We start from the raw sequence: 27170 nt of genomic DNA, 5'->3' as shown, positions 1-27170 counted from the left end.
AAAGGTGGTCAGCCTCTTCGCCAGAATCCCAAGAAAAATCTTGCCTTCGACATTAAGGAGTGAGATTGTACGGAATTGCTTAATCCCTATAGAGTTCTCTTCATTAGGGATGAAGCATCCCTCAGCGACCAGCCAAATATCAGCAAGGAAGTCCTTCTTCCATGCCACTCTCAGTAGCTTCCAAAGTCGTCTCTTGAGCCTTTCACCATACTTGTACATCTTTATACTGAATGCCATTCGGCCCTGGAGCAGATTTTGCTCTGGCCTTCCTGAGAAAGGAGTTCACCTCCTGCCAGCTCGGTTCCTCAGCTCTGAAGGGGGTAGCTGGTTCTGTTGGTTTTATGAGTTACTCAATCTCCTCCAGGCTGTCCTCCCTTCTGGGGTCACTATGGACCTGACGAAGGCGCTCCTCCACCTCCTCCTTTGTTGCTTTCAACTCCCCTGATCATACATCACCCAGAACTTTCAACAGATATTTGAAAGGATTCTTGGGGAAATCTGTCCTCTCCTTCATTCGTCGCTTCCTGTCCCTACGGTGAAATTCAGCTCTTCGCAAGATCTTGATGCACCCCCTCAAGTTGTCACGGATTTCCGTGAGTGTTGGTCTGTTATTTCACGAAATGCCTTCCTGAGCCTCTGCAGATCCCCTCTAAGGATTGCTTTTTCCTTCACGCGTCTGCTTTCCTTTGGCTGGATATTTGTTTTGGCCTTCAGCTCTTTTTTTCCGAAGCGATCAGCGCCTATGCTCCAAAAAATGGAACCCATAGCCTTGAGCTTCTTACCCACATCTCCTGTGGCTGTTTCCAGCACCTCATCCACATCGTGATCAAACCTCTCCCAAACCTTGCCACTGCAGCGGCCAGTTCACTGATTTCTTTCGGGCCACTCCTACACACATGTCCTGTCCAGGTCATCTAATGTCCTGTGGTACCCCCATCTCTGCCTGGTGCTTAGTGTCCTCTGACACATCGGCGATGCCGTTCCAGCTCCCGTCTTCATCATGTGCCTGGAGGTTCCAGGGGCAGTGGTTTGCCTCCTGCCCCGGCCTCTCCTCCGTCTCACCAGGTTTCCCTGTGCGTTGTACATTATGTTCCGGTTGCAAGCATTTCATCTTTGACTGATGTATCTTCAGCCCCCTCTCATTTTTACATATCTTCCCACATCTGCAGACCCGGGATAAATCGCTTAACTGTTCCATAGTTGATTGTCCATCATGAGTGGTCATAATAATGGTCTGTCCACTGGGCCGATCATCCTCCCCTGCTCTCGCTCGACCCTGGGGGTATCTTGTAATGTACCTTTCCATAGCGATTAGCAATGGGTTCCTCCTCGCGAAGGTTGTGCTTCGGCCTACCAAACCTCCACACCCCAGTTTTGGTCTTTCCCAAATGTCAGCCGTCTTTCCTAGCTGTCACCGTTCTTCCTCGGTCGCCAAAATACGATGTGATCATCGCAGCTGGCCCACCTTTACAGGTCCTCTGCCCTGCCCCATCTGTGAGTCAGTGGCATCGCTTTCTCCTCTCCTTCTCTCCTCCTTTCAAGCACCGTCCTTCTCCCTGGGCCAGCTCAGGGCTTGGCTACATCTCTCAACAATATAATATAAGTCTCAGGCATCCCAGAATGTGTCTGAAGTTTCAGCTCAAAATACCCCGCAGATCATTTATTATACCATGGCTATTATACCATGGTCAACCCTTTTTGAGTGGAAGGAAAAACATGCTGTTTTCGTGCATGTATCTTTAAATGCAAATGAGCTGCTGCTTCCCACCCCCTATCCAGAAGAGGGCGGAGCCTAAAAATCCAGCTTTTAATGTTGTTTATGTGTCTATGTGGTGTTTTTAATCTGCTTTAAGACAAACCATGTGTAAATTCATAAGTCGACAGCATTGCTGAGTATTTCCTCCTTAAAACTGCAGTGAACCAAAGACAGTCTCAAAAACATCGCTGGTGTTTCTGACGTCACAAACTAGATTGTAAACAATCAAATCAACGTGTGATCGTCAACCAGTGGATCTCTGAGCTGAGTGAGTGAGTGGAGGCGGGGCTCATTCGCATATTCATAGAACCACATATACTAAATGAGGCAAGGGTGTCGAGTTACATTCAAGATATTTTAATAGGCATTAAGACTTTTTTTTTCAAGGAAAACCGTTTAAATGTGTCATTTTGAGGATCAAAGAAATTGATTACAGGGGGACTTTAAGGTCATCGTGAAATCTTCTCTGATGTGACAGTGAAACGGCGTCTCAGAAGCAGAAATAAACTTGATTTTGTCAATCTGGAACTGATTTGATCATAGAAAGTGTTGTTGAGTTGTCGAGTGATAGGCTGCTTGTTTGCCCATTCTACAACTTATTGCCAGTTTGTGCACATGATTTAAAAAAAAATGATGTGCACAAATGAATCATTTATCAAGTTAGGTGATGCATTTGCTGGTACCTGAGAGAGCCGTGAGGAAGACCAGACCGCCTGTAACCTTGGCAAACCTCCTCAGAAGAAGCATCTGTCGGCTGTCAGGAATCTGCAGTGAACGAGAGCTGAGTAAGAGCTGAGTAAGTGCTGAACAAGAGCTGAATAAGAGCTGTAACAGCGTCAGCAGGGTTTGAAATTAACTTTTTCACTCACCAGCCAATCTGGCTACTAAATTTAAGTGACCGGCCATTCAGAACTTCTGAGGAATTGAACTTAAAGGGGGAATTGAGCAAATTGAGTAAACATAATAAGTAACACGCCAAAATGGCTAGTGCTTTGACAGCGTTACCCGCCACAGCTGATCTTTACCCGCATTTGGCGGGTCAAGTCACCTTCATTTATACAGCGCTTTTAATAGATTAGATTGTTTCAAATCAGCTTTACAGTGATAATAGGAAATTAAAGTAACAGAGATTGTTCAGGCTTTACAGCAGCTCTAGAAAAAAGTTATTGTCCAGATAAAGTTAGTTTTGATTGATTCTCTTCCGTTGCAAAGATCATTAGTTATTAACTTAGCTGGCGCTAACACGACACCGTTTTAACAGAAAACACTCGCACCAAACAGGGCCTGGAGGCTTGAGAACGCAAACCTTGAAATAGGTTACAAGGTGCAGGCGTTGAAAAAAAAAAAAAAAAAAAAAAAAAAAAATTTATCATCTCCACGCAAACTTCAAAAACATGAAAATGCTGACGGCGTGCACATGCGTATTATGTGTTTACGTAAATACTGGTGTTAATTTGAAACCCGTCTGACTGCAGAAACAGCATCTGAAGGCTCAGCTTTACCCTGTTGTTGGGCAGCATGAGCGTGAGGCCGGTCCAGAGACTGGCGCAGTACAGCAGCAGAGCCGAGCCCAGGTGAGCCGCCAGCCGGTACTGACTGACCCGGGGCACGTCGAACGACTCCGGCTTCTCCTCCAGCCCGCTCTTCACCATATACCAGCCCAGAAGACCCTGGACATGTGACCCGGTCACTCAACAACACAATCTCAACTGACTGACACAAGGAAGTGCTACAGCATCATACACATTTCAATTTAAAATCATAATAAACATTTAATAACATGTACATATATAATAATAGTAGCGGTGTAACGAGACCCTCATGTCACGATTCGATACATATCACAATACTGAACTCACGATACGATATTATTGCGATACTCCAAGACATTTGATAAAAGGTTAACAAAGAATTTACTGTTGATTTAAATGCTAAATTTGATATAGCATTGTGTGTGTAAGTGAATAGACTTGGACTTGGTGCTGGAAACCCAACACACAGGACAATAGAGACACCAGAATAACAATGTTCATGATTCTGAAGCTGAAAATACTGAATTATTGTAGACGAACATGCTTGATCTCTGTCACTGACTAGATATATGTAAAATAATGAAGTACACTTTTTACTGGTAACATCAGACATTTGGCATTATCAGGACACACAAATATTCCCTCATTGCATTATTATACATTATATTCAACATTATAGTAGTTTAATGTAGTACTGACACTAAAACTAATTTTAAAACTAAAACTTTAAGTAATTTTTATTTTGGGTGAACTATCCACGATACATATTGTTGCATTTGTTTATTGTGATATATTGTTACACCCCTAAATAATAAAAAAACATCTAATTAATAACACCTACCATGCAAGTTATAAACTCCAAAAGTCGCAATTACCTTTGTATTTTTAATTCTGTGGTGGAAACGAGCTTGCATTGATATTTCATTGCAGGACGGGTTACCTGGAAGACGACGAAGCCACAAAGACCCAGAACTCGAGGCTTCATGGAGCGGCTGAAGAATCCTCTTCTCCAGAAATACGCCGCAGGGAGAATGTACGCTAATCCCACCAGCCGACCCCACATGCGGTGACCCCACTCCATGTAGAAGATGAACTTGAACTCCGTCAGGGTCATGTCGTGGTTCATGCTGTTGAAAACAGGCCAGCGTTGAGTAAAGGCAATCTGCATGTAATCAAACACGCTGTAATTTAAAGGAGTAGTTCACTTCAGAATGAAAACTTCCTGATTATTTACTCTCTCCCACGTCATACAAGATGTTCATATCTTTCTTTCTTCAGTGGAAAAGAAATGAAGGTTTTTGAGGAAATCACTCCAGGATGTTTCTCCATATAGTGTCTTCAATGGGGTCCAACGGGTCGAAGGTCCAGATGTGAGTTTCAGTGCAGCTTCAAAGTCTCGACACGATCCAGCCGAGGAATAAGAGTCTTATCTAGACAAACCAGCGGACATTTTATAACAAAATAAACATTTATATACTTTTAACCACAAATGCTCATCTTGCATTAGCTGTGATGAGACACACATTACGTAATCAGGTTGAAAGGTCAAGCGTGACCTAGGCGTAAGAACTGATCTAGTGTTTACAAAGCCAACAGGCAAAGACTAAGACAAACGCCATTTACAAAAAAATAAATACATAAAAGGTAAACCAACGATGTCGGACGATTTTGAAGTTGAAAATGAGATGAATGAGTTTTTCGCCCTACTCTACATTTCTGAACCAGAACATGCGTGACCTTTCAACGTGATCTTACGTAATGTGTGAAGTCGTGCAAGACGAGCATTTGTGGTTAAAAGTATATAAATGTTTATTTTTGTTCTAAAATGTCCGCTGGTGTGTCTAGATGAGACTCTTATTCCTCGGCTGGATCGTGTCGAGACTTTGAAGCTGCACTGAAACTCACATCTGGACCTTCGACCCGTTGGACCCCATTGAAGACACTATATGGAGAAACATCCTGGAGTGCTTTCCTCAAAAACCTTCATTTCTTTTCCACTGAAGAAAGAAAGACATGAACATCTTGGATGACGTGGGGAGAGTAAATCATCAGGAAACTTTAATTCTGAAGTGAACTACTCCTGTAAGCTTCATGCCAGTACAGTATCAGTGTGTCATCTATACAGTTTCAAATGTTCCTCTAGTGAGTGAGAAACATATACTCACATTTTGAACTCTGGGAACTGTTTGTACTTGGAGAACTCGTCCTCCCACTCGGCTTGAGTCTGTGGCGGCTTCATCTCTTTCACTAAATGCCAGTCAACCATCGACAGCCCGGACTCCGTCAACCTGAGAGATCAGAAACATGTTTCACACGTGTTGAACAGGTCCTTCAAAACTCTGTGCCATCAAACCTAGCCTGTTATTAACTGTTAGTCATATTTAATCATGATCTTCTGCTACAGATGCACCGGTTTCAATACCGGTTTGTGTCGACACGTAATAAGCGATCGTTTGCTCATGAAAATATGAAAGAGACAATAATTATTCAGACACCAGATACAATTTTTGATATTTTTTCACTAGTGTGATCAGGACACTATAGTTCATTTCTGTGAGTGAGGAGAGCAGAATAAAGTAAACTGTGACATATTACACCCAAACACTCTTCACACAGCGACTACCAGTGACATTATAAACATTTGGGAGCAAAAGTGATTGGGACACTTTGAGCTGATCATGTTTTGCTGAAGTGTGTTTTCTTTAATTGCTAATGCTCTTTTCACACACAGACTGAACACAATGAAGCATTGCTTGGTGATTGGTTGAGCTAAACTGGTATTATCTAATTGTGTAGTTAAATTTAACAGCTGACAGATATTCAACATAATTCATGTGTGAGACAGTCTAACAGAAGGACGGACAAAACCAGTCAAATATCAACTGAGTTCTGCTCATATTTCATCACCGTTCTCTAAACTATAGCGAATAAACTGATAATGTGAGAAATGTTGAAGGAGTCTGAATAAATTTTGGTTTGACTAATTAAAAACCAAAAATAAATGTACACAATGTATTTGATGCTAGTTTATTTCTCATTAAACTAACACTAACTCACTTCAATCATTTGTATGCTGGTTCATTGGGAAATAAGTGATATCAATCAAGCATCAATTGCATTGTGTACATTCTCATGAGTGTTTATGGTTATCCTCATCAAATGCTAAATATGATAGAATAACAAACTTCAAACATATGTGTTCATATACACCATACTTTTTCATTTATTAGATAACTGCATGATTTTAAAGAGAAAGTCTAAAAAGTAAAAGTAATGTTGGATTATCAGTCTCAGCTCTGAAGTTCCATTTCAGTGCGTTCCTTATAGAAATGTGCTTAAATTAGACAAAACTCAGTATTCATAATAAAAGTCAGTCATCTACAGAGATGCAATGTTTTAAAAATAGTACCTAAGTTGTTGGAGCCTTGATGTTATATTAGTAAGAACGAGTGTAATCATTATACGACGGCTGATATAAAATTAACCAGTTTCAGTTTGATTTCCCAAAAGGACGCGTCCAGCCTCAGCTTTGGGAAACAATAAATTATCTCTATTAAAATCGATGCTGTAAATCATGACGCAGAGCTGAAGCTCACGGTAACTGGAAGTCGGTTTACACCACATCTCTTCCTACAGAACAGGCCAAAACTGAAGATGATTTGGAGTTTGTTTCAGGAGTTCTTGCCAAAGTGAACTTTCTGGCTGGTTAAATGTCTTCAAACTCCCATTGGCCAGTGTGGTGATGATGTAACAGGTGGGTGTGGCTCTGAGGCTCCGCCTTCTTTGAGCTGTAAATCTCCATTTCTTCTGTTCAGACGCGAGTAAAAACAGGAACACACCGGAGAGCCGCTTTATAGTAGAAACTCTGACTGAAAGAGACACTGACACTGTTTCTCATGTTTAATACTGTAAAGCTGCTGCTTTAAATCAATCTACTGTATAAAGTGCTGTATGAGTAAACGTGACGTGACTGTAGATCTGAATCTCAGAGCTGGAGCAAACATCTCCACATCACATGATCAGATGCTTTCTGAACTGCTGTTTCTCATTATTAATGTGTGTTTATTCTGTTACTGAGAGGAAAGAGCAGCTCATGTTTACTCATTCATCTAAATGTGGGCGGAGTCAGGATGTTTGCTAACAGAAATGTGGGCGGAGTCAGGATGTTTGCTAACAGAAATGTGGGTGGAGTCAGGATGTTTGCTAACAGAAATGTGGGTGGAGTCAGGATGTTCGCTAACAGAATTGTGGGTGGATTCAGGATGTTCGCTAACAGAAATGTGGGTGGAGTCAGGATGTTCGCTAACAGAAATGTGGGTGGAGTCAGGATGTTCGCTAACAGAAATGTGGGTGGAGTCAGGATGTTCGCTAACAGAATTGTGGGCGGAGTCAGGATGTTCGCTAACAGAAATGTGGGCGGAGTCAGGATGTTCGCTAACAGAAATGTGGGTGGAGTCAGGATGTTCGCTAACAGAAATGTGGGTGGAGTCAGGATGTTCGCTAACAGGATGTTCGCTAACAGAAATGTGGGCGGAGTCAGGATGTTCGCTAACAGAAATGTGGGTGGAGTCAGGATGTTCGCTAACAGGATGTTCGCTAACAGAAATGTGGGCGGAGTCAGGATGTTCGCTAACAGAAATGTGGGTGGAGTCAGGATGTTCGCTAACAGAAATGTGGGTGGAGTCAGGATGTTCGCTAACAGAGGTGTCGGTGGAGTCAGGATGTTCGCTAACAGAAATGTGGGTGGAGTCAGGATGTTCGCTAACAGAAATGTGGGTGGAGTCAGGATGTTCGCTAACAGAAGTGTCGGTGGAGTCAGGATGTTCGCTAACAGAAATGTGGGTGGAGTCAGGATGTTCGCTAACAGGATGTTCGCTAACAGAAATGTGGGTGGAGTCAGGATGTTCGCTAACAGAAATGTGGGTGGAGTCAGGATGTTCGCTAACAGAAATGTGGGTGGAGTCAGGATGTTCGCTAACAGAAGTGTCGGTGGAGTCAGGATGTTCGCTAACAGAAATGTGGGTGGAGTCAGGATGTTCGCTAACAGAAGTGTCGGTGGAGTCATGATGTTCGCTAACAGAAATGTGGGTGGAGTCAGGATGTTTGCTAACAGAAATGTGGGTGGAGTCAGGATGTTCGCTAACAGTTTATCGCTGCAAAGGTGTTTCAAATACCTTTCAAAGAACGAAAAAGAACTTCACAGTGAGAATATCTGAGCCTGTAATCTTGTAAGGGTTAATGCCCTTCGAGGTGTCCATTGTCAGGTATTAATGGACGACGGCGAGGCGTGAACTGTCCGACGCGCAGCCGAAGTCCATTAATACCTGACAATGGACACCTCGAAGGGCATTAAGCCGCTTATACCATGGTCACTTGCCAAATAACACATTTTTAAAACATTAGTTTATATTTTAATTAGTTTTACAATCGAAATCTAAAGTTTTTACAAACAATAACTTGGTTTCCCTGGTTACACCTGACGGTTTATTTACTAGGTGTCCTCTATCACTTTTTAATGGACACCCTGCCAATCAGAATCGAGTATTCACCCAGACCATGGTATAAAAAATATTAAACGACTGCATACAATCCCCGATGGATTTTTATCTAGTCGTGTTTGATTTCAAAAGGTATGGTTGGGATGAGATAAAATAAAGTAAGTATTGTTTGTTTAGTGTTTTTACCTGGTAACGCCTCCCAGAACCACCGCGCCCAGAACCAGTCCACTGCAGCCCAGCAGCCAGCGGCCAATCACACGATCCGACGCCACGTTGGGGAACGACGCGCTTCTGACCGACACACTCTCTGTGGTCACTGTGGTCTGTCTTCTCTTCAGCAGCCATTGCCTCAAAGGGGTTCGCTATTGACAAGAAACATACATTTCAATGAATGACTGACATACAGGAAGTGGTGCATGAAAGTATCCAATCGTCTTAAGTGAAGTTATGGAGCTTTTCCACTGCATGGTACGGTACGGCAGGGCTCGCTTTAAATGGTACCGGCTACCACCAGACCTACAAACAGTGTAGGGACAATAACGATCAGTCTATAATCCAACCCACTTTGAAGCGTACTAACTGCAGTGGAAAAGCAAACCGAGCTAAAGCGAGCCGTGCCGAGCCGAGTCGTACCACGCAGTGGAAAAGCGCCATTAGACTCCTTTAAAAGAGGACGTTTTATGCCCTTTTACAGTGTTTCAGGCTCTACTAGAACAGGTTTTCCTGCTTGAATGTAGGGCTGGGCGATATAGACCAAAAGTCATATCCCGATATATTTAGGCTGAATATCGATATACGATATATATCCCGATATTTTTTCCGCAAAGTGAGAGCAAATGTTCAGTCAAAGCCAAAGCCAAATATGACATCACAAGTAGTTTTATTGAAACCAGCTATTTCAGTGAACAGTTGCAAAATCAAATGAATAAATAATAAACAGGTTTCTTCACCTTAGGGCTGCACGATTATGACAAAAATCATAATTGCCGATTATTCCCTTCGAATTGTTATTTGCGATTTATTAATTATGATTATCAAAGTTTACATTGAATATATATAAACAAATTTTGTGTAAACATGTTATAATTTGCCTATATATATACACATATATATATACTTTTCCCCTTTACTTAACATGAATTGTAAGAATATGACTAATAGTAAAGACTAGTACTAATAAATAAACATTAGGCCTATGCTAAAGCTATTAAATAGCAGTCCCAAACTAGTTTTTGTTAATACAATGTTGGTATGAGCCACTACAGTCATTTAAAAATATAAAAAATAAAGAAAAATAGTGGCATTTTGGGGTTAATATGGAAACGACCAAGGTGAATACACAATATTAACAATAACTGTTAATGAAACATGGAAACTGCTCCTGGTGAATAGAATGAAAATCATACCTGCATTACTTTTATTTCGTGTAATTTACAACGTAACGGCGTTGCATGCTCGTAGTTTATTTTGCACTTGATCAGTGAGGCGATACAGCGCGCGCCGCCGCATTTGCGCGTGCAATTGAGTGTGCGCTACGAGAACAGGATAACGGCTGACAGGACAAGAAAGTCCGTTTTTCTGAGGTGAAAAGCTTTATTTCAGCGTACACTTATGTCACTGCCTGGTAGTTCCTATTGTGCTGGGTTTTCTGAAGTAGTCATGATTCGCCTCTCATAACATAACATGCTCTAAACACGCACGCAGTGTGGAAAAGAAGGAGCGGAGGCACGGGGAGCAGAGCGCAAATTTGAGCTATATCGATATATGCGATATGGTCTAATTTCATATCGCATTTAAAAATATATCGATATATTTTTTATATCGATATATCCCCCAGCCCTACTTGAATGTTGATTATTCTCCTCATATTCTCCATTGTTGCAGCTCCTCTCTTCCCAGTCTGTCAGTAACGCTCTGTTTACTTCCTGTCTTTATGAAGCCCCTCCTTCTGAAAAGCACACTGTGCTCTGATTGGTCGGTTGGAGCAGTGTGTTGTGATTGGTCGAGCGCTTCGAGTGTGTTTGGGAAATGTCCCGCCCCTAATTACCATAACCGCCAGTTTAACACACTACTAACTAACTCAACCAGGCCCCGCCCCTTTATTCTGCGTATTAATTATTATAATGAGGCATATTGTGACGTGTTCGTTCCCGGAAGAAACTCAAGATACAATGAAGGCGTTTCAGGGAGTACAAAATAACTCCCGCTGGAGGGACTTGGAAACTTTGGAAAAATAAAATATGGTCTATTTTGATTTCATGGTGACTTTAATGACAGCGTGGACGTTTAAAGGCAGTAAGTGCAGTTTTCAGACGCTCCGCATCAGGGATTTTGATTGCACGTAAATATCCATATTCAATTTTTAATAACAGTATTTCATACACACACACACACATATATATATATATATATATATTATATATTATTTTATTTTGTATGATTTTAGGACTTTGGGTCATTTTGTATACTTATTAATTTTCTAAATAATCGAGCAATGTGTGATATGTGACATACTGACGGACATTTCTAAAATGCGTACAGTCGTTTAAAAACGTTGTTAAATTGAGCTTGAATCTCCACTCAGAACACCGAGGTCATGATGATGATATATAACAGTTAATAATTCACACATGCACCGCTGCTGTCATAATAGTGTCCATGTGTCTTACTTGTATCTGCTGCAAGTTCCTCCACGCAGTTTGACAGCGACACGACACGGCAAGCCTGAGCACTGGGAGCACCATGATCTCGAGCTCCGATAAACGCGTCTTCTTGTGATTATTTATTATTACAAAACTAGTCACGTAACATATCGGTAACTCGCTGCTCCCCCTCGTCTTCTTCTTCAGGTTTGGATGTCCGCTTCCTTCTCAGAGGAGTTAGCGCCCCCTGCTGTTCATGCGGGAGAACCACGTGATCTACACCCTTCTCCTAAAGGGCGAGTCCAAGGTCCAGACTCCAAACCGTACTGTCTATGGTCCAAACCTGGTCCAAACTCTGTAGTCTAGATGGAAATAGGGGTCCACGCTTTTTTATGCCACCTGATTTTTTAAAATCTTTAAAGTGTCTATTTTCAGAATCTGCCAGGTACCAAGCTGAAATAAAGGCTTACTTTTTAACCCTTTGCTGCACTCGACCGAATGATATAGATTAGAAAGTGGCATAACATTTGAAGTAAACAACATACAGAGACAAATGCCATACAATTCTGACCCCAGGAATTTAATGGAATGGTTATTTTTGACATATTGACCCTATTTCTGGACAAAAATAGCAAAAAATGGCCAAAGATGTGTAGAGGATCAACTATATTTTCGTTTTCTGAAGCGCATAGGGTGATTTATTTTTTCACAACCTGTTATTTCTTTATCATTCAAGTGTCTATTTTAAGATTAAATGGGGTACCAAGCTAAAATAAAGTCCAAAATGCTTTATTTTTAACCCTTTGCACCAAACCCAAAAAATCTAAATATGAAACAAAGTGGCATAACTTTTGATGTAAACAACTCACAGAGACAAATGGACACATTTTTCCATACAATTCTGACCCAGGGAAATTGTTATTTGTTATATTTTACAACATCTTGGCCATCTATGGTCAAAAACAGAAAAAAAAAAAAAAAAAACTCATTTGACAACGTTTTTATTATACTAATAGCAGCCTGAAATGGGGTTTATTTGAACCATTTACTGCACCTATCCCGAACCTGAAGAAACTGAAAATAGCTTTACTTTTGAAGTAAACAAAACAAAGCAAATTACCTTTGATATTAAGATATGAAGCAGCCAGTTCACCATAACGCATGATGGATATTGGTGAACAGGTTCCATTAACATAAGAGGACTTGCCTTTGGCTATCACCAATACTGCTATAAAAGCTTTACAGGGGAAACAGATTGTCTACAAGTGCCAAAGGCTTCTACATCTGGAGAATCATCACTGATAAAGGACTCTCTGCGCCATCTCAAATCTCTGTCAATTCAACCTGAAGGAGCTCCTTGTTTCCCAATCAGTACATTTTGTGTGTGTGTGTGTGTGTGTGTGTGTGTGTGTGTGTGTGTCTGTTCATGTTCATGTTCAGCTCCACACAGGGTGGGTGTGTGTGTGTGTGTGTGTGTCTGTTCATGTTCATGTTCAGCTCCACACAGGGTGGGTGTGTGTGTGTGTGTGTGTGTGTGTGTGTGTGTGTGTGTGTGTGTGTGTGTGTGTGTGTGTGTGTGTGTGTGTGTCTGTTCATGTTCATGTTCAGCTCCACACAGGGTGGGTGTGTGGGTGTGTGTGTGTGTGTGTGTGTGTGTGTGTGTGTGTGGCCTGGTAAACCCTACATTATGGGGACAAAATGTCCCCACAAGGATGGCAATATCCGAAATCCTTGTTTGTGTGGGGACATTTTTTGGTAAAACAAGGAAAACGGCTTATAAATAAAAAAAGTGATGTTTTTTTGAAAATGTGAAATTGCAGAAAGGTTTCTGTGATGGGTAGGTTTAGGGATAGGGTTAGTGTGTGTGTGTGTGTGTGTGTGTGTGTGTGTGTGTGTGTGTGTGTGATGGGTAGGTTTAGGGGTATAGGGTTAGTGTAAGGGAATAGAATATACAGTTTGTACAGTATAAAAATCATTATGTCTATGGAAAGTCCCCATAAAACATGAAAACACTACATGAGTGTGTGTGTGTGTGTGTGTGTGTGTGTGTGTGTGTGTGTGTGTGATGGGTAGGTTTAGGGATAGGGTTAGTGTGTGTGTGTGTGTGTGTGTGTGTGTGTGTGATGGGTAGGTTTAGGGGTAGGGTTAGTGTAAGGGAATAGAATATACAGTTTGTACAGTATAAAAATCATTATGTCTATGGAAAGTCCCCATAAAACATGAAAACACTACATGAGTGTGTGTGTGTGTGTGTGTTGTTTTGGTCTGGCCTCCTCTCAAAGAAAACGAGCTTCTTTATAAAGTTCTGTGCTGACAGTGGTGTGTTTTATGGAGAAAGAAACACATAAAGGTTAAATGTGGTTCTAAGGGTTCTTGACTCAAGTTTAAAGAACCTTTTATACTCTCTATATATTTAAAAGAGAAACGTTTCATTCATAACATAAAAATGAATTCGAACTAAATCCATAAAATGATCCCATGATGGGAACCCTTAAAGGATTTATAAACAAAGCTCCTGATCTGGTTCATGCACTCTCTCTTTATTTGAAAAGAGCAAAACTGACATGGGCTTTATATAAATATACAGGCGTACACAACATGCAAAATTTAATAAACTTTATTGCCATAACACAAACCCATGTCAAACAACACATCAGCAAAACAACAACAGGATAACATACAGACAGTAATATTAATCTCTAACATTCTCAGACGTCTGGTCCTCCAGGCTTGAAGAGTAACACACACGTTAAACACGTTAAACACATGTAAACGTTAAACACACATGTAGACGTTAAACACATGTAGACGTTAAACACGTTACACACACACGTTCCCGCTTCAGATTCCAGCATCCTTCGCCATTGAGTAGAAATGTCCCTGTTTGTGAAGCAAAGCACTGGGCGAATCGAACTCCACGATCTTCCCCGAGTCCAGCACCATCACCCTGAAACACACACGGAGCTCAGGATCACAACATGCGTCTGCAGTGTAGTTCTTACATGCATCTGAGTTCACTTTAAAATATGCAGATATAATCCATTCATATACAGGCAAACCAATAATTATTCAGACACCTGATATAAATTTGTATATTTTTCTACTAGTGTGTGCAGGACACTATAGTTCATTTCTGTGAGTGAGGAGAGCAAAATACAGTAAACTCTGACATATTACACCCAAACACTCTTCACACAGCGAGAGACTACCTGTAACGATACCCAGCTGGAGTGCCCTCGAGAGCCACCAGAGGGCGCTCCACAATAGACTAGGATCACTTCCTCATAAACTACATTTCCCATAACTCACTGCCCGGACTCATCAGCACTCATCATCTCATTCACCTGTGTCTTATCATCTTGTTTCACTCACACCATAAATACCTGGTTTTCATATTCACTCAGAGCGAAGTGTTGTTTTACTGTTACTACATTTCTGAGCGTTATTTACCCGTGTGTGATTCTTGTTTTGCTGACCTTGGACTGTTTCACCGTTTCCTGATCGTTTCTCTGCCTGGCCTGACTTGGATTATTGCTGCCTGCCCTCTGCCTGTTATTTGGATATTCTCTGTGTTTCCTCCTTTGATCTGTTCGCTGTTGATGACCCTGCCTGTACGACTACTCTGTTACGAAACGGCTCCGAGACTCGAAGGTGAAGATCCAAATGCAGTTTATTTACAGAGTAGTAAACAATCCGAGTCAGGCCGAGTTCGAGTGACATTCTAGTGGCTCTCGAGGGCACTCCAGCTGGTTATCGTTACACTACCAGTGACATTTATACACATTTGGGACCAAAACTGATTCGGACACTTTGAGCTGATCATGTTTTGCTGAAGTGTGTTTTCTTTAATTGCTAATGCTCTTTTCACACACAGACTGAACAAAATGAAGCATTGCTTGGTGATTGGTTGAGCTAAACTGGTATTATCTAATTGTGTAGTTAAATTTAACAGCTGACAGATATTCAACATAATTCATGTGTGAGACAGTCTAACAGAAGGACGGACAAAACCAGTCAAATATCAGCTGAGTTCTGCTCATATTTTATTACCATTCTCTAAACTATAGCGAATAAACTGATAATGTGAGAAATGTTGAAGGTGTCTGAATAGTTTTTGGGTTGACTGTATATCCCTGTTTTGTGTTTAAGGACTCTTATTTTGAAGGGTATTTTTGTTCCTGTTGTTTCAGTTCCTGTGTTTAGTTGCAGTTTTCTTCGTTTCCATAGTAACCCTTGTTTGTTTCCATAGTGATTGGTTTCCTTCACCTGTTCCTAGCTAGCCTCTGGTGATCTTATGTATTTACGCCGCAGTGTTTCCCTCGTTCAGTGTCCGGTGTTTACCATTGTGAATGTTGTTTCAGTTCTGTTTTTGCCCAGTGTCTGGATTTATTTGATTAATAAACTTCTATGTTGCACCCTGCATTACAGGAACCTGTTCATGTTAACCTGACTTTTCTTTGGTGTTGTTTAATAAATGCAATGCATTTAAATCTGGAAGTAAATCCACTAAATTATCATTCCGTGAGTCACTCTCAAAATTGGGATGATTGACTCAGTGGTAACCATAGCAACATCTTTATTTAGTGATGCATTAAAATATGTTTTGGATGTGTAGCTCAGTGCTGAATACATTTACTAGCTTTAATAAATCCACATTAGAGCTACAGGATTCTGGATAAACTGAGAATAAACATGATTTTATTTTATTTTTTCATATCAATATCATGATTTCCCACAACTTAACAAAATTTAAAAAAAAATTAATTAATCTGAATGAATTATTTAAAAAAATAAATCAGAGTGAATGATTCAATGACTCACTCAATAAGTCTTCAATTGTTTTATTACTGGATGAATCAGTGTTTTTAAACGAATCTCTTGAGTGAATGATTCAATGACTCTATATAAATAAAATGGACTTCCTCACCGTGAACTGTCCATAATGGTGTTGAGCCGGTGTGCGATGGTGAGCACAGTACAGTGGGAGAACTCCCTGCGGATGGTGCTCTGGATGAGATCGTCCGTCTCCAGATCCACGGCTGCTGTGGCTTCATCCAGGATGAGAATACGGGATTTCCTGAGCAGGGCTCGGGCTAAACACAGCAGCTGTCTCTGACCAAGACTAGTGGAAACACATAAACATGTCAAGATCAGAAACTAGACTTACAGGTTTTCCTGCTGTAATGTTGATTATTCTCCTCATATTCTCCATTGTTGCGGCTCCTCTCTTCCCAGTCTGTCAGTAACGCTCTGTTTACTTCCTGTCTCTATGAAGCCCCTCCTCCTGAAAAGCACACTGTGCTCTGATTGGTCGGCTGGAGCAGTGTGTTGTGATTGGTCGAGCGCTTCGAGTGTGTTTGGGAAATGTCCCGCCCCTTACCATAACCGCCAGTTTAACACACTACTAACTAACTCACCCAGGCCCCGCCCCTTTATTCTGCGCATGAATTATTATAATGAGGAATATTGTGACGTGTTCGTTCCCGGAAGAAACTCAAGATACAATGGAGGCTCAAGACTCAAAATGCACTCATTTGAATTATATATGAACATTTTCATGTTTATACAGCTCACAAACCTTAAGTTCTCTCCCCCCTCCGAGACCTCGTGCTGAAGTCCCGTCGGCAAACCCCGCACATAATCCTTCAGATGAGCCAACTCCAGAGCATTCCATATCTCCTCATCACTAAACTTCAGGAAAGGGTCCAGGTTCATCCGCAGAGTTCCCGAGAAGAGAACTGGGTCCTAGAATAAAGCGTTCGTTTATTACTCTTTCTGTCAGCGTTGCGGGACAGTAAATGTATTTGTTTATGATGCTTAGCATGTTTGTTTTCTCTACGAGTGTGTAAATATTACAAAAAACATAAAAAAAAAAAAAAAAAACATTGCATTTTCATAATACAGCATAATTTTGTAAACCCTCATCCTTCCCTCGCACTTTGTAACACATCCTTCCCTCGTGGGTCAAAATGACCCGAAGACCTGAAATTATACTTTTTTTTTTTTTTTTTGTCCAGAAAGCTTATTTTATTTCATTTGTAAATGCAATTTTTAATGCAAAATAATAGATAAATAGTCATTTAAGCACATTACTCACATTCTTTCAACTTAATTTCAAAATGAATCATATAATTTCATGCATAAAACTTTTAATTCAGCTCAAAATATCTTACATTGTGTGTCTTTTCTGACCTCTGGTGGAAAATAATAATATAAGATGATATTTCATGACTCTAGATGGCCTTATAGCTCTATATGGAGCAAATGAGCTGTTCCGCTGGGTCCTAAAGTCAGTTTTTCTTCAGTAAAATTATATAAATTATAAAATATTATAAAATATTTTTTTGGTTAAGTTTTAGCATTTTCAGTTAGAATTTTGAGCATTTTTAGGTTTTTCTATGTGTCCTGAAGCATTCCTCGCATTCCATTCATTCCTAAGGGGGTCAAAATGGCCCGCAAGGGAAGGATTTGTTACTTTTTTAAATTTCAACCACAAAACTTTTTTTTTTGTGTGTGTATTCGTGGTTCAAGTGCGACAAAAGTCCTAGAGTCTTGCACCCCTCTGATGAACACTCCATTTTTAAAAATTATTAAAAAAATTGTTTTGAGTTAAAATGACCAGAGGGAAGGAAAATAATATTTAACACAATCTTTTGAAATGACAGATACTATGCAGACATACCTTGCAGAACTCAAAGTTCCCTCCTCTATGAATGATTGTCTGTCTATATGAGTCTAATATGGAGAACTGAGGTGTGTTTCGATCAGCTCTCTGTGTCGTCAGTCAGTATTTCATACACAAATTCAGGCACTGGACCCTAATAATCCGTTTGAATCTTTGAGTGGACAGCAAATCAATTCGATTCACAGATTTGGGATTTGATTCAACAACGATTTTTGCTAATTTAAGCCAAGATAAGATTTATGAACATCTCCCTTCAACATTTCAGCTGTAAATGAATTATAAATGTTGCTAGATTATGTTCACTACCAGTTTATCCTGAAATATAAAAATAACGGTTTGTTTTTTTAAAAACGTCTATCAGGTGTCATGTGTTGTCGCACAATATTTATTTCACGCTTCAGAATTTCCATTAAGGTCCCCCTGTAGTCAATCATTTTATCCCTTAAAACTCATCTTTGATCACCAAAATGACCAAAAATATTTCTTCTTCCCTTAAAATAGCTTGAATGTTCCTCTACCTGTGGAATGATGGTGAGTCTGCTCCTGAGATCATGAAGCCCCAGGGTGGTGATGTCAATACCGTCGATGATGATTCGACCTTCGCTAGCTTCAATGATGCGAAACAAACAGTTGGTCAGACTAGATTTGCCTGCACCAGTTCGACCAACAATGCCAATCTGGGAAAAGTCGGGAAACAGGAAAAAAATTAACAACATTCTTTAAAATAGCTTCTTTTGTGTTCAACAGAGGGGGTGTGTCCACTCATGATGGGGGAGGAGAGAGAGTGAGCCAGTCAACAGAAGGGGGGGCGTGTCCACTCATGATGGGGGAGGAGAGAGAGAGAGAGCCAGTCAACAGAAGGGGGGGCGTGTCCACTCATGATGGGGGAGGAGAGAGAGTGAGCCAGTCAACAGAAGGGGGGGCGTGTCCACTCATGATGGAGGAGATTTAAAGGGTAACTAAACCCCTGGTCAGAGCCTGACTCCACCCACTGGCAATATTTGAAAAATGCTAGAAAAGTGGGCAGACCCCAGCTGAGATAGAGGGGACGAACCGTGAGCGGGGGGGCGTGCACCTGAGACCCGCTGTCAGACTCTCTAAAATGGAGAGTTTGCTCACAGGGTCGCAAGACGACGTAAATATGCATCTGATGAGTTTTATCGAGTTGATGTCAATAGCGCGCGCTCTCTATATGCATATTCATATTTTGCCGCTGCTGAGTGAAAAAATCCAGCAAAATGCGCCGACGCGTTTGTCGACCACAGGGGATTAACTTTAGCCTAACCATAAATTGTGATTAAAATATATATGATCACTCACATCAAGACGCCACTGCGGTGGTGGAGTCCATGCAGGATCAAGGAGCAGCGTTTGGCACTGCGTCGCTGTTCAGCGCGAGCTGTGTGGAGAAGCCCATTTCCACCTCTATTGCGTTGGAAAAGCAATTCCGCGTAAAATGCAGGTTTCACACTCACGGTCTTCCAGGCCAAGTGCATGCAACCACTGGCGCCTAATTTCCAAGTCTGCTGGAAAGCTATGCAGTCCAGCAGTGCTGTTGCACCCAGCAACACAACACCTACCACTGTACTAAATACAGATAAATCTACGCTAGCTCATCCAAGGGCGTGGTAGCTCGTACCAAGGGAGGGCGTGGTGAGCTGGAACCTGCCTACGTCACGCAGTACCGCTTACGTCACGCAGTACCGCAACATCCAATAGGAAAATTCAACTGCAGTAGCCACCGTTCAACCTGAAGAGGGCAGCACTCAGACGTTTTTACACCATATATTGTAGAATTAAAACACTTTATACCCAAATGTCAAAAAAGTTACTCGAATCAATGAACAGCACTAATAAAGCCCCATTCTTACAGATCATTAACTAAAAAAAGTTTGTTTAGGGTTTAGTTACCCTTTAAAGAAAGACTGTAGAAAGCGATGGCTGAGAGACATTACAATAGAGAAAAGGTCAGAGGAATATCAGAACGGTGATAATCAGGCAAGAGCTTTAGGACCCACATTAATATTAGAAAAGCTTAGAGACCTAAGAGGGAAGGCCTGAAAACAGACGCTGAGGTTACGCTGTTTCTGCTCCAACATGAGTATCATTGGTCTGTGTACTGTGTGTTCAGTTTTTGTTCTTCCATATCGTTCGTTCGCCATCTTTGCTTTTTCACAAAGCATTATCTTGCTTCACTTCAGCTACGATGAAGAGACACCCTTTGGGGGCGGGGCAATGAAGGGAGGGGCGTGTTTGTTTGGGTTGATTTAAAAAATCAACAGTGTTTCTCAGAAATCGCTTACTTCACCTTTAACTCTGCATTTGAGTCATCGCTTCTTCCAAAAACCCAACGGAGTCAAACACAACCAAGGTAGATACAGAACTAGAGCCCTTTAAGTCTTGTATAATAATGATCACCATTTATCGCTCCGTATTGCCATTTTCAATATATCAAAAATATGAAGTATCTGACGTGTCTCCTCACCTTCTCTGTGGTTTCAATGTCACATGTGATTCCATGGAGAACGAGCTCCAATTCAGGCCGGTATCGAACTTTGTAGTTTTCAAAGCGAATATTCCCGGCGGAGGGCCAGTCGTCAGGAGGACGAGTACTGGTGATCCACGGAGCCTGGAGACACACATATTCTCACACTAAATCAACTGAATTCAGAAAAACATCTCTCCAATTCCATTTAAAGTTTTCTAAATCACTGGATTTCATATGGATCTGTTCAAAAATGGCATAATTAGTGAAGAATGTCTGTGGAAATATTCCCTTACACAGGTATTTATGAAGTATTACGTACTAATTTTCTAATGCTCTTTCAGGTGACTTTTCATGTAATTATTAACTACATTATTGCATGTCATGGGAAATGTGATCATACTATTTGAGCAAAGACATCATCCAGTCAACCTTGAGGTTTTATCATTTAAGCCATTAAGAATTACAGGTAAATCTCCATGTAAAGGTTTTGACTGTTATAATGTAACGCTTTAAGAATGTTTCTAACCAGCTGTATGTAGTTTTTGGCTCGTCTATCGTTCATAATATTTGGGAGATTAAAAAAACATTATTAGTACATTAATCCTCTTGCTCACATAGCAAGTGTCAAAACCTTTACCAAATTTCGTACCATTCTGAAAAAAATTCTAAAAAAACCAAAATGTAAAAGTTTTCGGACAAAAATGACCAAATTTCGTTTTTTTTAACCCTTGTGTGGTGTTCAAAACCCTATAACACCCGTGATGTTCTCGTCAAAAATGACCGGACTATAAAAAATAGCTTATAAATGTCTCATTATACTATATTTTCACCCAATATTGGATTAAATCTTTTTGTCAACTTTATTAGTACATTAATCAAGAAACTGACACATGATTTAATGATTTAATTCTCTACCTCATTTTGGATCTCTGTGTATTCGCTCACTCTTTCCACAGCGACGATGTTGGTCTCCAATTCTGATGTCATTCTCACGAGCCAGTTCAAAGTTTGCGTCACCTAATAAGAAGCAGTGTTACTTAATGGCAAGGTTATATGACTCACAAGCATCTCAAAATCAAAGAAAAAAAATTACATTTAAGGCGTATGAGATGGACAGTCCAACCAGTCCACTGTTCAAAGAGTCTCGAGAGATTACAGCAAACAACGCTGCGAAAAACACCACCAGATTCCCCAGAGACTCCAAGCGCATGGCCAACCACCTGAAACCCAACGAGCAACATTAGAAGCTTCAGGAGCAAACACAGAGTTATCTCTCGGCGAAAAGCTCGGGATATACTACACATTCTGACCTATTAGAAACAATCCAAGGATAGACACTTTTGAGATTCTGATCAATGGTGTCCTCATTTTGCTTTAGGAAACGCTGCTGATGCCCATACGCCCGTATCACAGAGATGCCGGACACCGTTTCTCCAAAGTGAGAGTAAATGGGAGATCGAGACACAGAATCCAGTCGTCTGAGTTGCCTGGATGTAGCAACATAGAACCTCTGAAATACAAGAAGTGGGTTTAGACCATTTTTTTATTATTTTACTAACTAATATGTGAGAAAAACATGTTGCCAAGTTTTTTAAAAAGCCCAGTGTCCACAGAGTACAGTTTATTTGTTTTATCATTACTGTTAACTGTCTTACCTGCACGAAATAGTAGACAACAGCCATTGGTACAACAACTGCAGTGAAGATTGGAGTAGCCAGACAGATGACAAACAAGGTCCCTAGAACTCCGAGAAGACAGAGAATCCAGGATCTGAAGGACATCGGGATCATCTCATCCACAGTGAAGATATCCTAAATATAAGCCAAATCGAAAAAACAATATTTCAGTTTAAGAAAAAAGGGGGAAAAAAATCTATTTTTATATATTTGGGGGTTTTATTCGATTTTGTCATTTGCATAGTCTTGGGATGCGTTTACATTCCAATTAGATTGCTATGTTTATATGAATCTGTAAAATACTTTTTGAGCATAGAAAATGAAATTTCCAACTTCAACTGTCCTAAATCTCGAATGCTTTGGAGCACAGTTTGGTCTCTTTTTAAAGATGACACATGGCAGATTATTGCTGAAGTAAAGTAAGTTTATTGTTATGAAAAATGCACAAAAATACTTTTTTAAATGTTATATTAAATCAATATTTTCCAAAACATGTTTAACTCTAAAACTGTAAAAACATCTAAATAAGTTGTGTTCCAAATTTGAGGTTGATATCTAAAAAAAAATGAGCTTACAGTAAGATTTTGTTTGGGCGCAGAACGTTTCCATTTTTTACCACGAGGAGCACAAGTGTGACCATTTTCAGGACTATTTAAACTTTTTCACTCATGTCCATGATTTGTGTGTGTGTGTGTGTGTGTGTGTGTGTGTGTGTGTGTGTGTGTGTTTGTGCTCACATAGAAAGTGTCAAAAATGACCAATTTAAAGGAACCGTATGTAAGATTGTGGCCAAAACTGGTACTGCAATCACTTTCAAATTACTGTAGAGCGGTGTATCCCCTCCCCCTCCCCCCTGACTCGAGGTTGCCAGATAGGCTGCAGGATCCAGCAGGAACGTAGGATGCTACAAGGAGGTGGTAACTAGAGCAGAGCTGGCAATCCGGATGCCGAAACACTACTGACTTCGTGATTGGTAGATAGGTGGAGGGTGGGGCATCAGGCCAAAACACAAGATGACAACATCAACATCAGTTGAGGGCTGCAACTTCACTTTTTAAATGACAATATCCTGGCCGGACTACTGTTGTCAATGATATAAGTATTTGAAATAAACATGATTTCTTAATGTCTAGTGACATATCAGGGCCATTTTATGATTAATTGAAATACATTTCTTACATACGGTTCCTTTAAGTTTTTTTTAATTGTCATTGATGGTTCCATGAAGAACATTTAACATTCACAGAATCCATTATACAAAATAATTCAGTTGTAGAAAAGGTTCTTTCGCTTATTCATATGTTCTTAAGAAATTATGGTTCTTTTAAATGGGTCATGAACTGAGAATTCAGAGTTCGTTATACTATAACAATACCCTGTAAGTTTCAAAACTCAAAACTTCCTTGTTATTCCAAAAACTGCTTTTATTGAAACCAAGGCCAGAAAACGGCAGGATCTGAGAAGTGGAGACTTGTGACGTCACAGGGCAGCGAAAGACCGCCTTCGCAGAAGAAGATCAATGCCTACGTCTACATCACCGCGTCTTTGGCCCCGCCCACTGGAGCGTTAGTGAATATAGTGACATGAGAACGAGCAAAGATCGACACAGGATCAATACCACTGCCTTCCAAAGGATCACGATGCTAGGATAGTAGGGGGTTTTCAACAATGTGAATGTCTCAGCGGTGCATTATTTGTTTGTATTCGGTGTATTTCAACGTGGATTATTTGGTAAATTTCGGCGCAGGCTTTGCAAACAGACTTTTACGATATGGATCTATAATAATAATAATAATCAAATAATTCATGACCCCTCTAAGAACTGATCACTGAAAGGTTCTTTGTGGAGCCAAAAATGCTTCTTCTTTGGCATCACTGTTTAAAAACCCTTTAGGAACCCCTATTTTTAAGAGTGTGTAGAATATTAATGAGCTTGTCTCTGGCCTTCGTAACTTCAGACCCACTAATTATACAACTCAATGCAATTTGTAGATCTTTGTTTTGGCTTTATAGCAAACATCAACAAAATTGTGTTCAGTGTTAAAAGTGATATACCTTAGCGAAGCGATTGACTACTCGTCCTGAAGGTGTGGTATCAAAGAACACCATGGGTACTTTCAGAATATTAGACAGCAGGTTTGTGTGTAGAGTCCTGGATGCACAAATGGATCCATCAGCTAGGAGTATAGTGCCTAAAAACACCAGAAATCCTGGCAGAGAAAGACACAACGTCACTTAGTCATAAAGGATAATTCATGTACTTCTTCTACATCACTAAGAGCTAAAGCTCTCCAAAATTCACAAGACCTATTTTCCTACATCAGATCACTCTATATGGTCTAAACTGAGAATAGCTTTGATAATGATGCCAATATGACTTGCCTTCACTTATCATGTTCTACACCATGGCTATGACCCACAATTTTATTATTATGCTTTTGATCATTTAATATGTAGATCTTCATGACTAACAAGTATATAATCTACAACAAGTATGTAATTGATGTGAACTAAATTTGGGTAACGTTTATTCTTATTATAAAATTCATGACCAAATTATATCCCTGTGATAGTCTGTCCATCTCTCCGAGCGGTTTTCCTTCAGCCGAGAGTCTCAGACCAAGATAACGGGAACATTATGGCACATTTGCAGGGTTAGTTTTACCTACAGCCACCAAACTCTGTACACAAACGGTTCTCATCGAGCCAGACAACTTTTAAAATTACAATCATTTGCTCCGAGCAACAGGAAGTCAGCCATTTTGGATTTAATGTGAATTTTTTCGTTCATGGAATGCGATTCTCACACACATTGGAGATGCTAATCGCAAACAGATTTTTGATATCTCAAACATTGTTGTCAAAATGTAAACAGGAAAAGTCTCATATTTTCTGAGTTCTTTATCTAATTTAGATCAAACTGGGGATGTGTGCTTGGCCATAGAGGCTGATCACATGGATATGACTATTGTGGTTCATGGTCACAGCGCCATGCAAAGTTGCAAAGCTCATAGTCTTGCACAAAGGGATTTAGTCTATCAAACAGAGAACCAGAGAACACTGATCCAGGCCAATCACAACGCACTAGGTCAGCTGGCCAATCAGAGCACTCTGAGCATTTCAGAAGGCAGGGCTTTGTAGAAATCAGCTCGATTCAGACAGACGGGGGATAGAGGTGCTGCAATAATGTACAGTATGTAAAATAAATCTGTTTTTTGCACAAAAGCATGTTAACCTATTCTAGTACACCCAAAATAATGAACAAGCCTCTTTAAATCACAAAAATATCATGTTCTCGATTTCATTCTGTTTGTAAAAGTATTTCTTTCTTTCTGCTCATACCTTGTGCAATTCCCAGGGCTCCAAAGACTCCTATTCTCATGTCTCTAATATGATTTGGGTAGGTTGTGTTGAAATAATTTTCAGCATCATTAGTCCAGTCACTGAGCCACAGATTCTGACCAATGATGGCCACATTCTGGATGAAGTAGATGAGGAAACTCCAGGTGACGTAACACCATCCCATCGCCCTCAGATACTGAAGATACACTGAGAACTTCACCTGGTACATGGATCAAAAAATAATTTGCACAATTACTGAGGGGGAAAACAGATGACAAAACATGGAGAATCATAATAGCTTTTAGTTCCTATTATGTACCCTTCCAGTCTCCATTGTCTCTTTCTCAATCAGTCGCTGTCCTTTCTTATCGCCAGAGTCTTTTTTACTTCGAAGAGAGCTGTTCTTCCTTACTCTCACACTAAAGAAATAAAAAAATATAAATATAAATATTGGTGAACACGAAACTGCACTCTTGCAATGAAGTCTGCTGTTGTATTTCAGTTGCATTTGTGAAGATCATGATGACTATAGAGTGCATTAGTGCGTTGGCAACGACTTGCACTCTATACTTGCTCAAGTGGGGCAACATTCAGTTTATCTGTGTGAAATAGTGCATGTCTGGAATAAAGTCTTTTGTTGTTCTAACATGTTTCTCGATGGTGTGTTTGGTTTACCTTCCGTTTCGTTGAGAGTGACGCAGGCTGTTTTCTCTCCTCAGTGTGTTTGAGACGATGTCCTCTGGAGAGCCGTCGGCCTGAGGCTCCAAACCCTCCGGCAGGGTGTTGATCTCTTCATAGTCGGACCCCTGAGCTGCTGCTGTTTGACACACAATTACAATCAATCACATCGTTTATGAGCATCAAGACTTGTGTTTTGATGCAAGTAGTGCAAAAACATACTGCATTTCAAGTATACTTGTTTCTACGTAATGCTTTAGAGATCGTTTATTGTTCATGCATCCCAAATCTATGAACACACACAACCTTTCAAAAATTTATATTTTTAAAGAAATTAATACTTTTATTCAGCAAGGATGCATTAAATTGATCAAAAGTGTCAGTAAAGATATTTATAATGTTACAAAAGATTATATTTCAAATAAATTATTTTCTTCTCAATTTTCTATTCATCAAAGAATCCTGAAAAATAAAATGTATCACGGTTTCCACAAAAATATGAAGCAGCACAACTGTGTTCAACACTGAAAATTCAGCTTTGATCATTGGAGTAAATTACGCTTTAAAACTGTAATATTTTTTCACTGTGTTTACTGTATTTTTGATTAAATAAATGCAGCCTTGGTGAGCAGAAGAGGCTTCTTTCAAAAAGCATTTAAAAATTATAATTCTTCCAAAATTTTGAATGTTAGGGTACATTATTGGATATTAAAAATGTTTGCCAAGTGTGCCCAAATGGTCCATAGTGTGGATCCCTGCATGCTTTTTGGCTAATATTGAAGAAATGGAGAAGAAAATTTCCACACTGCTTTATCTGCTCCCATTAAACTTTAATATATTGCAACCCTCCGACCACACGTGGTCTTCAGTCGG

General features: G+C 40.2%; 2 protein-coding genes across 5 annotated transcripts in view; both read right to left on the bottom strand.

The window, feature by feature from the left end:
* cox15 (cytochrome c oxidase assembly homolog 15 (yeast)) overlaps positions 1-11664 on the bottom strand; it is a 15943-nt gene extending 4279 nt beyond the window's left edge. For both annotated transcript variants that reach the window (XR_013819545.1, XM_079855516.1), the window contains exons 1-6: positions 11456-11664; positions 8973-9148; positions 5454-5576; positions 4229-4415; positions 3259-3426; positions 2440-2521 (exon numbers count right to left, since the gene is read on the bottom strand). Coding sequence is in view for 1 of the 2 variants with exons in the window: in XM_079855516.1 (XP_079711642.1) it covers positions 2440-2521; positions 3259-3426; positions 4229-4415; positions 5454-5576; positions 8973-9148; positions 11456-11530 (811 nt within the window). In the remaining variant the exon portion in view is untranslated. The remainder of the gene's footprint in view (positions 1-2439; positions 2522-3258; positions 3427-4228; positions 4416-5453; positions 5577-8972; positions 9149-11455) is intronic.
* Positions 11665-14029: 2365 nt separating this feature from the next.
* Positions 14030-27170, bottom strand: part of abcc2 (ATP binding cassette subfamily C member 2) — a 41022-nt gene continuing 27881 nt past the window's right edge. The window contains exons 20-33 of one of the 3 annotated variants that reach the window (XM_079855487.1): positions 26295-26436; positions 25939-26038; positions 25620-25839; positions 24333-24487; positions 22257-22412; positions 21912-22111; positions 21695-21821; positions 21517-21618; positions 20599-20742; positions 18632-18790; positions 17007-17173; positions 16356-16550; positions 14232-14375; positions 14136-14175 (exon numbers count right to left, since the gene is read on the bottom strand). In XM_079855487.1, coding sequence (XP_079711613.1) covers positions 14270-14375; positions 16356-16550; positions 17007-17173; positions 18632-18790; positions 20599-20742; positions 21517-21618; positions 21695-21821; positions 21912-22111; positions 22257-22412; positions 24333-24487; positions 25620-25839; positions 25939-26038; positions 26295-26436 — 1973 coding nt within the window. In that variant the 3' untranslated portion in view covers positions 14136-14175; positions 14232-14269. Of the gene's footprint in view, positions 14376-16355; positions 16551-17006; positions 17174-18631; positions 18791-20598; positions 20743-21516; positions 21619-21694; positions 21822-21911; positions 22112-22256; positions 22413-24332; positions 24488-25619; positions 25840-25938; positions 26039-26294; positions 26437-27170 lie in introns of all 3 variants that reach the window. The other 2 variants (XM_079855486.1, XM_079855488.1) reach the window with 2 other exon arrangements.

This window comes from Squalius cephalus (genome assembly GCF_949319135.1).
Source record: "Squalius cephalus genome assembly, chromosome: 21".
Lineage (NCBI taxonomy): Eukaryota > Metazoa > Chordata > Actinopteri > Cypriniformes > Leuciscidae > Squalius > Squalius cephalus.
Note: the sequence above shows the minus strand (reverse complement) of the source record. Positions and strands in the feature narration are given on the sequence as shown.